The sequence below is a fragment of the Dreissena polymorpha genome, chromosome 9 (assembly GCF_020536995.1).
Source record: "Dreissena polymorpha isolate Duluth1 chromosome 9, UMN_Dpol_1.0, whole genome shotgun sequence".
In the NCBI taxonomy this organism is placed as follows: domain Eukaryota; kingdom Metazoa; phylum Mollusca; class Bivalvia; order Myida; family Dreissenidae; genus Dreissena; species Dreissena polymorpha.
Window position 1 is genome coordinate 84,755,473 of NC_068363.1, and position 13,079 is coordinate 84,768,551.

A 13,079-nucleotide genomic window follows, 5' to 3' on the forward strand; every position below is an offset into this window, starting at 1 on the left:
GATTGGCAATAGTCTTGTCTTTCTTAGATCCAGGGGGTAATGTAACTTAGATATTTGCCTTGCTTTGGCATAAATTATTATTATTATTATTATCATCATCATCAATGATACTGGTTTGTATGTACTTGTCATAAGGCACAACTTAAAATTCCAAAATAACAAGTATTGTTATGTCAGCAGTGTTAGCAGTTTACAAAGTATCTAAACAAAAAAGGGTTGAACCAGAAGTTATTTGAACATAACTTAATCATCTAAGATTGTTCTGTTTTAGAAAACCTTAAATCATTCCATTTTTGAAAAGCTCAGTCGTTCTTGTTGTGAGGAATTGTAAGTTTGTGATAAAACTAGTTCATTCTTTTAAGGAGTGATTGTGCTAAAGTTTGTCAGATGCTCAATCAATGTGTTTATGAGGAATTTCACATCTGTGAAGAACACAGTCATTCCACTTATCAGAGATTGTCTTACGCACCACCTCAACAACGTTATTTATTGTTAACTTTTCTTTAAAAGAAATAAAAACAACTTTAAATTAATGCTTAAAGAGTAAAAAAATTGATGTTAAAAAAGTATAAACAAGGAAAACATTTTAGCTGTTTCAAGTTGTTGTATATTGTTACATAATTGAATGTCATTTTATCAGATTTTAAAATAATACCTGTTGTATTTGAAATTTAATGAAGCGTTGTTGTTAGTATTTAAACTGGCACGTAGGTCAGTTAAATAACTGAAGACATCTTCTATTGGTATTTTTATTACATTAATATGGTTTCATCAAAGGCACATAGAGTTATGCAATTAATCCACTGCTGTCATAATTTCCTTTGGGGGAACATTTTAAATTAGGTCTTTTGTTAACATTTAAAGCAGCCCAAGTTGGTGTTTGTATATTTTCCAATTTTTGTTATTTGTCGCAAAAAATGATTCTGAGTCAAAATGTGTTTGTATTTATGTAAGATGTGCAAACAAATTGGTAAAAATCAGTCAAGAAATGCCAAAATACAGTACAAAGATAGGGCTTTTCAATTTCTGTGCATGCACAGAAATAATCTAAATTTAAACACGCGCAGGTCACATGTAAAACCACGAGACCATTGCATCATTGTTTACAACGCCATTTGCATGAATGATGAATAATCAGATCTTACTCGTTCACAATGGGACAAGCAAACAGACAGGACATAGCAGCGTAAAGTTTTTTTGCGGTGTGATTTTTTGTCAATATCTATGCATAGTACTCGACAAATTTCAATACACTTTCATCAAGCTTGATGAAAACTCCTTTTGTTTTCAATCCACAAATTGGCCTTATTGAATTCACTCTAATCTGAGAAATAATTTTATGCAATCAGCTTGCATTTTGACTTTTTACGAACATGATATTCAATACACAATGATCCTCGTTTATCCATTAAGATAAAAATATGTTTTATAATAACTTTGCTAGGGCTATCCGTAGACATACATGTAATTCGTTTGTAAATTGCTTGTGTTATGTAGTAGTTCTTCTTTGTTTTGAAATGCGCGGAAGTGGAAATCACGGGAAATTGGCGCTCACGTGACCCAAAGCGTGCATACATCACAGGTTAATAATAGTCATGAAGATTATGTTATGTACATGATTTTTGATGCTTTTGTCATTTTTGGCACAATTTTTGCGAAAATCTGTAAAGAGTTAAGCTTTAGAATGTATCTGATGAATACTGATCAATTCTGGTCAGTTGAGATAACCAAATTATTGTGAGAAATATCAATTCCGGGCAGCTTTAATGTTGGCTTAATTGCATCCCCTTTGATTTTTATCTAATATGTTTCATAATATCAGTCATTTTGACCTCTCATAAGGAAACCAGTATATAAGAGAAAATATCGAACATGAGAAACAGATAAAATTTAGCTTTACTTAGTGATGACTTTGTGTTTCTGTGTGATATAAATAAACTTCATAAAATGTTATAGGAAAACAATTATTATTACCAAACTATAATTTAATTGAACAATTTAAACTGTGTGTCAGAACTGTGTAATCTATGGACTATTGTTATTATTGCTGTTAAACGTAATACTTTGTCAAAATAAACACTAAACTAATCAACACTTTACGAGTTGCTTTTGTGCTTGTTCCAAACAAGGAACTGCCTCTCAAACACCCAATCAGCTCCAGTGGCGCAACAGTTGTGCTTTTTGAAAAGCTTAATCATTCTTGTAGACTGTGTTCAGTGAAAAGTCTTTTCTGGGTTGGTACATGCACAATTTATATGGATTCTGTTTGAAATTTTGTTATTTAAATACCAGTTTTCTTTTCGTTGCTACTTGGAGTACTTTTTTTAAATGCTAATACCTCATTGTCTTCATTTCCGTAGAAGAGCCATCAAATCTGAACATTCTGTTTCTTGGCAATGCAAATCACCACTTAGCTGCACTGTAGGGCAGTGTATCAACAGCTGCACTTTTGGGCAGTGTATCAACATAATAATGGTGTCGTGAGTTAATCCATTGAGAGGGCTGCTGGTTTGAGTTAATTATTCATGAGGTGTCGATCTTTTAGTTTTACTGAATTCTTTGCCATTCTTTCCTTTGGTTTATTTGCTTAAGGTACTGCCATACTCTAATCTTGTCTGAAACCACCGGCTGAATTTCCCTTTACCATTTCATGTTTTTTTCCTTTTAATACATGGCTTCCATGGATCTTGGCAGATTTACTTATCTATAATTTAAATCTTCTCCTTAGCTGTCAATACAGTATTGATTGTATTATTGTAATGTTGGAGATGATTTCAAAAAAATGTTTGTAGGATGATGACAACTTATTGTTTGAGCGTGAAATTTATGGCAATGTGGTGCTAGTGAATAAAGGTTTATATAAAATTAAATACTTTAATGTTTTGTTGATGTTTATTTTCTTTTTATTGTTTGTGCAGCTATAACTAGTTCTGATACTGCATATATTGATGAAAATACAAAGTGTTTTCAATGACCCCATAAAGAAATTCCTTGTCAAAACACTGTGGGAGTGCAACTCCATGTCGTAATTCAAGAGAAATATAAGTCTACATTTAAAACATGATTAATTTCACCATCACTCACAAGGGTCATGTGGTTACCATCACTCACAAGGGTCATGTGGTAACCATCACTCACAAGGTTCATGTGGTTATCCTCACTCACAAAGGTCAAGTGGTTACCATCACTCATAAGGGTCATGTGGTAGCCATCACTCACAATGGTTATGTGGTTACCATCACTCACAAGGGTCATGTGGTTACCATTACTCACATGGGTCATGTGGTTACCATTACTCACAATGGTCATGTGGTTACCATTACTCACACGGGTCATGTGGTTACCATCACTCACAAGGGTCATGTGGTAGCCATCACTCACAATGGTAATGTGGTTACCCTCATTCACACGGGTCATGTGGTTACCATCACTCACAAGGGTCATGTGGTAGCCATCACTCACATGGGTCATGTGGTTACCATCACTCACAAGGGTCATTTGGTAGCCATCACTCACATGGGTCATGTGGTTACCATCACTCAAAAGGGTCATGTGGTTACCATCACTCACAAGGGTCATGTGGTTACCATCACTCACAATGGTCATGTGGCTACCATCACTCACAAGGGTCATGTGGTAACCATCACTCACAAGGTTCATGTGGTTACCCTCACTCATAAGGGTCAAGTGGTTACCATCACTCATAAGGGTCATGTGGTAGCCATCACTCACAATGGTTATGTGGTTACCATCACTCACAAGGGTCATGTGGTTACCATTGAGTACTCACACGGGTCATGTGGTTACCATTACTCACAATGGTCCATGTGATTACCGTTACTCACACGGGTCATGTGGTTACCATCACTCACAAGGGTCATGTGGTAGCCATCACTCATAATGGTAATGTGGTTACCCTCATTCACAAGGGTCATGTGGTTACCATCACTCACAAGGGTCATGTGGTAGCCATCACTCACATGGGTCATGTGGTTACCCTCACTCACAAGGGTCATGTGGTAGCCATCACTCACATGGGTCATGTGGTTACCATCACTCAAAAGGGTCATGTGGTTAACATCACTCACAAGGGTCATGTGGTTACCATCACTCACAATGGTCATGTGGCTACCATCACTGACAAGGGTCAAGTGGTTACCATCACTCATAAGGGTCATGTGGTAGCCATCACTCACAATGGTTATGTGGTTACCATCACTCACAAGGGTCATGTGGTTACCATTACTCACACGGGTCATGTGGTTACCATTACTCACAATGGTCATGTGGTTACCATTACTCACATGGGTCATGTGATTACCATCACTCACAAGGTTCATGTGGTAGCCATCACTCACAAGGGTCATGTGGTAGCCATCACTCACAATGGTTATATGGTTACCCTCTCTCACAATGGTCATGTGGTAACCATCACTCACAAGGGTCATGTGGTTACCATCACTCACAATGGTCATGTGGTTACCATTACTCACAAGGGTCATGTGGTAGCCATCACTCACAATGGTCATGTGGTTACCCTCACTCACAAGGGTCATGTGGCTACCATCACTCACAAGGGTCATGTGGTTACCATAACTCACATGGGTTATGTGGTTACCATCACTCACAAGGGTCATGTGGTTACCATCACTCACAAGGGTCATGTGGAAACCATTACTCACAATGGTCATGTGGCTACCATCACTCACAGGGGTAAAGTGGTTACCATCACTCACAAGGGTCATGTGATCACCATCATTCACAATGGTCATGTGGTTACCCTCATTCACATGGGTCATGTGGTTACCCTCACTCACAAGGGTCATGTGGTTACCATTACTCACAAGGGTCATGTGGTAGCCATCACTCACAAGGGTCATGTGGTAACCATCACTCGCAAGGGTCATGTGGTTACCATCACTCACAAGGGTCATGTGGATACAATCACTCATTAGGGTCATGTGGTTACCATCACTCACAAGGGTTATGTGGTTACCATCACTCATAAGGGTCATATGGTTACCCCCACTCACAAGGGTCATGTGGTTACCATCACGCACAAGGGTCATGTGGTAACCAGGATATGATACACTGAAAGATATGTGTTTTAATTTTTCCGATGATGTGAAAGACAAAAAATTGTTTTTTCTGAAACATTTATTTACAAATTTCACTCTTATGAACATAAGTATTTATCAAACAAGGGTTATTTAGTATATATTTTCATGCATAAGTCAATCATATATATACACATTTAGGATAGTAAATAAGGTATAAAAAGTGGAATAAAGAAAATACATAAGCACACAAGTTTTGTTATCTCCTTTAAAAAATATATGTATCTCTTTTATTAGTCTTTTAAAATATAATTTGTGAAAAATGACTGAAGGAAAAGAACTTAACTTTGTACCTAGAAATTTAATATTATGTATGGTTGGTTGAAAAGTAGAAAAATATTCTAATTTCACTGCATACATTTTAAGATCCAGCTTCACTCGCTAATACCTGACACCCAAGCTCACCACAAATGAATATATCAAAACCATTGCTGCAGCTGAGACTTTTAGATGTTGCATAAACTTTTGACACAAATCTTATTTAATATGCAATTTTCATAAATTGCTTACAACTGCAACTGTATGAATAACATTTAGTAGATCATTTTTAGCTCGACTATTATATATGAAATATATATAGTGGAGCTATCCTACTCACCCTGGCTTCGGCGTTTCCGTTCCGTTAGCGTGCAAATGTTAAAGTTTTCGTACTACCCCATTTATTTTCATTGTCCCTTGACATATTGCTTTCATATTTTGCATACTTGTTGACCAACATCACCCCAACCTATAAACAAGAGCAGACAACTCTATCAAGCATTTTGTCATAATTATTGCCCCTTTTATACTTAGAATATGCATATTATTGATAAATCTATGTTAAAGTTTGCGTTCTACCCCAAATATTTCCTATATCCTTTGATATTGCTTTTATATGTTGCATACTTGTTTACCAACATGACCCCAACCTATAAACAAGAGCAGACCACTGTATCAAGTATTTTGACATAATTATGGCCCCTTTTACACTTAGATAATTGAACATTTTGCTTAAAATGCCATAACTTCTTTATTTATGATCACATTTTATTATTACTTTGACAAAACAACACTTACCTGAATACCACAATGGATTCCACCCAACAATACCCCATGCCCCTACCCAGAATCCCTCCCCCCCCCCAAACCTCCCCCCCAAAACATCATCTAATAAATTACCCCACCCCACATTATACCCCCCTCTCACCCCCCTACACCCCCCTACTACCCCCCCCCCCCCCATTTTTTTTTTCCTTTTTTATTTGTGAAAGATCATCTAATAAATGACCACACCCCACATTATACCCCTCTCAACCCCCCCCCCCAAAAAAAATATATATATTTTTTTTTCCTTTTTTTAGCTCACCTGATTGCTCAGGTGAGCTTTTGTGACTGGTCTTTGTTCGTCGTATGTCCGTCCGTCCGTCTGTTAACATTTGCTCGTAAACACTGTAGAGGCCACATTTCTTGTACCATCTTCATGAAACTTCGTCAGAAGCTTAAATCTCGGCCGAGTTCGAAACTGGGTTGTGCCGGGTCAAAAACTAGGTCACTTGGTCAAAAAAAGAAAAACCTTGTAAACACTGTAGATGTCACATTTCATGCCCAATCTTCATGTAACTTTGTCAAAATGTTTGTCTTAATGATATCTTGGTTGAGTTCAAAAGTGGTTCTGATCCGTTGAAAAACATGGCCGCCAGTGGGCGGGGCAGTTTTCCTTATTTGGCTATAGAGAAACCTTGTAAACACTCTAGAAGTCACAATTTTTGCCCAATCATCACGACAGTTGGTCAAAACATTGGTTCAATTGATGTCTCGGACGAGTTTGAAAATGGTCGAGATCAGAGAAAAAACATGGCTGCCAGTGGGCGGGGCATTTTTCTCAATATGTATATAGTGGCAGTTTTCCCTATTTGGCTATAGAGAAACATTGTAAACACTCTAGAAGTCACAATTTTTGCCCAATCATCATGAAAGTTGGTCAAAACATAGGTTTTATTTAGGGATGGCAACGAATATCGATTTTGGTATTCGAATATTCGGTCATCCTTTCGAATGAATATTCGGATATTCGGTCAACATCTGTTGGACAAAAAAATCAACAAAATCAACTTTGTTTACCGTACCATTACTCTATGAATTCTATTTTCGGTTTTACCGAAAGTTCACCGAAGTGACTAAATATTTACACAGCGTTGCCGTCTCTAATTCGAAGTTGATTTTGTTAATTATTTTGTATTAGATGTTGATCAAATAATCGTGAATATTTGTTTAAAAGCTTGATCGAACAAAGGAATCGGACTTATTCTTCATTGAAAGAGAGATGGGTAGGGGAATCGGCGAATTGGAAGGAAGGTGGGTTCATTCTTGTTGGAATTGAACGGTAACAGCCACGTCTAGCTTTCAGTGTTAATAACGTCAAAACTGTCAAAACATTCATATAAATTTGATAATTTGGGGTGACTTTTGTTTATTTAAATATTGAGACTGTTTATAGCTAGATGTAATTGTTAAAGTTTAATGATAACAGCTGTTTTTAAACTTTTAATAGTGTACATATTTCTTTAAGTAATGTACCTGATTGAATATTGAGTAATTAAAGTTTGGACCTTACAATACGCAAATACTCATTAAAGGTTTAGTAAATTATTTTCTAAAAGCTTTTTTGATTGGACAAAGTGATTCTTACCATACGATACGCATTTACTCAATTTAATTAGAGCAAAATAAAACATTTTCGATTGGAAAACACGATTTACGTCAATCAAAAACCTTTTGCATAAGTTCTTATTTGTTTTTTTACACCAAGTCGGCTTTTCCTTTACTCATTTTATCTTTGATCATTTTAAATGTAATTCGAGTCATTAGATCAAGTGCGGGTCGGTGTTTTTATTGACGATGCGATTTGCACCTATCATAATTTTGACACAAAGTGGCTGTCTTTGGTCAATTAAAGTTTCCTAAAGGTAGGCAAGTAGCGGGATTTATGACATGTGAACTGGCATCACCATAGCGACGCTTTATCGCGACTACCGGAATAAACACTCTGAGATGAGGAACAACTTTTTAAACAATGTTTGAAGCAAATTTCACAAATACAAGGTCTTTGAAATTACTCGATTTTTTTCTTTTTTTTCTTCCGAATATTCGATTCGGAAAATACTATTCGAATATTTGGTGCGGGACCGAATATTCGGATATTCGTTGACATCCCTAGTTTTATTGATATCTCGGACGAGTTTGAAAATGGTCGGGATTGGTGAAAAAACATGGCCGCCAGTGGGCGGGGCATTTTTCTCTATATGTATATAGTGAAAACATGTGAACACAGTAGAAGTCACATTTTTGGCCCAATTTTCATAAAATTTGCTCAGAACATTTGTTTCCTTGATACGAGAGTTGAGTTCAAAAATGGTTCCGGTCAGTTGAATAACATGGCTGCTGGGATGGGGGCAGTTTTCTCATTATGCCCCCCCCCCCCCCCTTTCGAAGAAGAGGGGGTATATTGTTTTGCTCATGTCGGTCCGTCTGTCCACCAGATGGTTTCCGGATGATAACTCAAGAGCGCTTATGCCAAGGATCATGAAACTTCATAGGTACATTGATCATGACTCGCAGATGACTCCTATTGATTTTTAGGTCAAAGGTCAAGGTCACGATGACCCGAAATAGTAAATGGTTTCCGGATGATAACTCAAGAACACTTATGCCTAGGATCATGAAACTTCATAGATACATTGATCATGACTCACAGATGACCCCTATTGATTTTCAGGTCACTAGGTAAAAGGTCTAGGTCACGGTGACCCAAAGCAGTAAAATGGTTTCCGGATGATAACTCAAGAACGCATATGCCTAGGATCATGAAACTTCATAGCTACATTGATCATGACTCGCAGATAACCCCTACAGATTTTCAGGTCACTAGGACAAAGGTCAAGGTCACGATGACCCAAAATAATAAAATGGTTTCTGGATGATAACTCAAGAACTTATATGCCTAGGATCATGAAACTTTATAGCTACATTGATCATGACTCGCAGATAACCCCTACAGATTTTCAGGTCACTAGGACAAAGGTCAAGGTCACGGTGACCTGAAATAGTAAAATGGTTTCTGGATGATAACTCAAGAACGCTTATGCCTAGGATCATGAAACTTCATAGGTACAATGATCATGACTCGCAGATGACCCCTATTGATTTTCAGGTCACTAGGTCAAAGGTCAAGGTCATGGTGACCTGAAATAGTAAAATGGTTTCTAGATGATAACTCAAGAACGCTTATGCCTAGGTTCATGAAACTTCATAGGTATATTGATCATGACTCGCAGATGACCCCTATTGATTATTAGGTCACTAGGTCAAAGGTCAAGGTCACAGTGCCAAATAACGTATTCACACAATGGCTGTCAAGGTCACGGTGACTCAACTTAGAAAAATGGTTTCTAGATGATAACTCAAGAATGCTTACGCTTAGGATCTTGAAACTTCATAGGTATATTGATCATGACTCGCAGATGAAATAATGATGAAACTTGACCAGGATGTTTGTCTGGACAATATCTAGGTCAAGTTTGACATTTGGTAAAGATTAAATGAACCGACTCCTCTCAGGTGAGCAAACTAGGGCCATCTTGGCCCTCTTGTTATTTTTGAAAGATCGTCTAATAAATTATTGAATATGAACAATTTCCCCAATGATGGCTTATGTTATTATGTCAAGCACTGGAATAGTCGAGCGCGCTGTCCTCTGACAGCTCTTGTTAAAAGAAAGCAATTGGGCCTGAACTAGTTTATATTTGTCAATTCCTTGAGGACAATTTCTAAATTGGTCCTTATTTGATCCCCACACATTTAAAATTTAAATTGTTATTTTATAAAACTAATGTCAATTTCTTCTTTGCTATGATTGTCTGCAATAATTGTTTTAATGGCTATTTAATTATCACAAAATGGTATTTTTAGATTTGTTTGTGTTTTCAGGAATGTTAAGTATGCTGCAAAATGGAGGACAGATGCCAAAAAATTTGATTAGGAAAGTTTCATCAAGATCAAATTAAATTTTTTTAATTCTATTGGATGCAGTTTCTCTAAAAGCGTTGAAAATGGATATAAGAAGAAAATTGTCATCTGGGAGTGAGAGCTTTTCAGAGGGAACTTCTAGGTTTTTCAGCTCAGTAATTGCCAAGAAAAATGGACTAATGAATGATCTTTCAAATAAAATTGAAAGTGTAGGCGCCACACTGATGAAGCGTAGTTCCAGTGGAAGTAGCCTGAGTGATTCTGATGGACCCACGTTACCGGAGGCGAAGGTTTACCCGCTGAACCGTAAGATATCAGATGCTTTGCAGGAAAAATACCCAAAACAAGCTTCTGTTGTTCACACCACTGTTGTTGCGGAGGTAAATCCTATACAGAAAATCCAAAAGAACAGAGAGAATGTGAAGCGGGCGGCTTCCATGGATAGGAATCAGAATGATCGTGCTACAACCAGGTACCCACGTCAGAGCAGTTTAGCCAGCACAGGAAGTAGCGTTAACGACGACATTTATCATGTTGTTGGAGTGAACATGAGTTTTGATGAACCTCTCTATAGCCCAAGCAGCAAAACGCCAACACCAGAAAAAACGGGAAGCCAGGTAATCAAGAAGGGCAAGAAGACACCACCTCCCATTCCTCCCCCGCCCTACAATCCAAACAAAACCGGGCGAAGAAGTTCTACAAGTTCCCCCAAAATCTCCAGCGGCCATTCAAGTGATTCTGAAAAATGTGAAAAATATGCAAACGGTGATAAAAACACCTACATTGAGAAGGATAAGGCAAAAGCTCCAACATTCTCTTCCACTAAACGCAGGTCCAGCACTGTGGACGAAATGCTGTTTGATGATTACGTCGAACATCAGCCCGAACCAGTTGTAGCAGAGCCTGCAGTTGTTAGTGATCCGACGATCAATAAAAGAAGAACACTTTTACCGATGGGTGATTTAATTTCTTTTGATGAACCAGAATTAGAAGACTTTCATCCTAGACGAGTCAATCCCAAGTCTCGAGATAGTTTCAGATCTGCTGAAAAATCGTTTACAAGCATAAGTAGTGAAGATGGTTCAGGGGTCGAACAAGTTTTTGAAGAGTCTGAATCTAAGGCTGACACTGAGATAGCAAGAGACTTTGCTAACCAAGTCAGTGTGGAGTCGTCTGAGCCAGAGTATGAAAGAAGTTCACGTCGGCTCGATTCAATGGGGTCGGAGAAATCATGGAGTTCACAGTATAGCCTGGACAGCCAGCCAGATGACCTCACCCTAGAGTGCATGGGGTTCATGAAAGCGTTTGTGTCTAAAATATTCAACCCAAAGTAAGTAACCATAACAGATGCATTTAACCTGATCAGCAGACATATGTACTGAATGTTGAACACATTTTAAAAATTATTTCTTGACCTTTTCCAATTTAAGCAAATTCTAATGAAATCAAACACATTTCTGTTTCTGTACTGTGTCATTATTTCTTTTCAAACAACTGTTAATGTCAGTAAAGATTTGGTGTCAACTTTCCGAAAACTTAACAAAATAATGGAAGACTTGAACCTTGCTAGCTATTAAGTTTACTTACATGACTAAGTTTAGGTGACTGCCATTTCTTGTAACTATTATACCAGTTTCAGAATCACCAGAAGTTGTGCCCAAATTTAGTTGTATGGCTATCAAGTTACTCATAGGCTGTTTTGGTTTTATGCTGGTTGCAAAAGCCATTTTCACTTTTCTCCTTATGGGGGAAAGGTTTAAATTATTTTGGACAATAGATTTAACACTGTGTATAAACACCCTTGCAAAATGACAGACCAAACCACTGAAGACACTACACTTTCCCTTGCATGCCAATTATCATCTAGTGAATTGATGGGTGATGTTGTCTAAACAAAAGCTGATACACACAATTCATCTGCACTCAACCAAAAATGTGACTTGGCAGTTATACATTTTTCTTAAAATTTATTTGCATACAAATTTAATATTTAAATTGAAATTTTGGATTGGAATGTTTGGCATATTTTCAAAAAGTTGAGTATTTGAAGGATTCATGATTCTGTTCTTATACTTTAAATTTTACATGTAATAAAGAGTAATATTACATAAGTTTTTCACAAATCAGTGGACTTTTTGAGCATAAACAATCACAATCCCCAATGTGCATTTTTCCAAAAATGGCCAGAAAAAGGCTCATAACGAGTATGTGTACTAGGCCTGAACAGCTATTTAATATAGACAGCTGTATCTGTGTATGTAGGTTTATAAAGCTAAGTAAATACGCAGCACAACCTGTATATGCAATTCTATGAGCTATAGAAAGTATGCAGCATTACCTACATATATGCAGCCCTATAAGCTAAAGTAAATATGCAACATTACTTGTATATTTAGGCCTACAAAGCTATTGAAAGTAGGAAGCATAACCTGTATATACAGGCCTATAAGCTACATGTATACGTAGTATTCAGCATAACATGTGTATGTAGGCATATAAGCTATAGAAAGTATGCAGCATAACCTGTATATGCAGGCCTATTCACTATACAAAGTATGCAGCAAAACCTGTATATGCGGGCCTATAAACTATAGAAAGAATGCAGCATAACCTTTATATGCAGGCCTTTAAACTATAGAAAGTATGCAGCATAATCTGTATATGCAGGCCTATACACTATTAAAAGTATGCAGCAAAACCTGTAGAAGCAGGCCTATAAACTATAGATAGTATGCAGCATAACCTGTTTATGCAGGCCTATACACTATAAAAAGTATGCAGCATAACATGTATATGCAGGCCTATAAACTATAGAAAGTATGCAGCATAACCTGTATATGCAGGCCTATAAACTATAGAAAGTATGCAGCAAACCTGTATATGCAGGCCTATATACTATAGAAAGAATGCAGCATAACCTTTATATGCAGGCCTTTAAACTATAGAAAGTATGGAACA

General features: G+C 37.2%; 1 protein-coding gene across 3 annotated transcripts in view; it reads left to right on the top strand.

Moving 5' to 3' along the window:
- The window catches only part of LOC127845747 (uncharacterized), a 101,048-nt gene that overhangs the window by 19,866 nt on the left and 68,103 nt on the right, over positions 1-13,079 (top strand). For all 3 annotated transcript variants that reach the window (XM_052376861.1, XM_052376863.1, XM_052376862.1), the window contains exon 2: positions 10,083-11,451. In XM_052376861.1, the coding sequence (XP_052232821.1) occupies positions 10,205-11,451 (1,247 nt within the window). In that variant the 5' untranslated portion in view covers positions 10,083-10,204. The remainder of the gene's footprint in view (positions 1-10,082; positions 11,452-13,079) is intronic.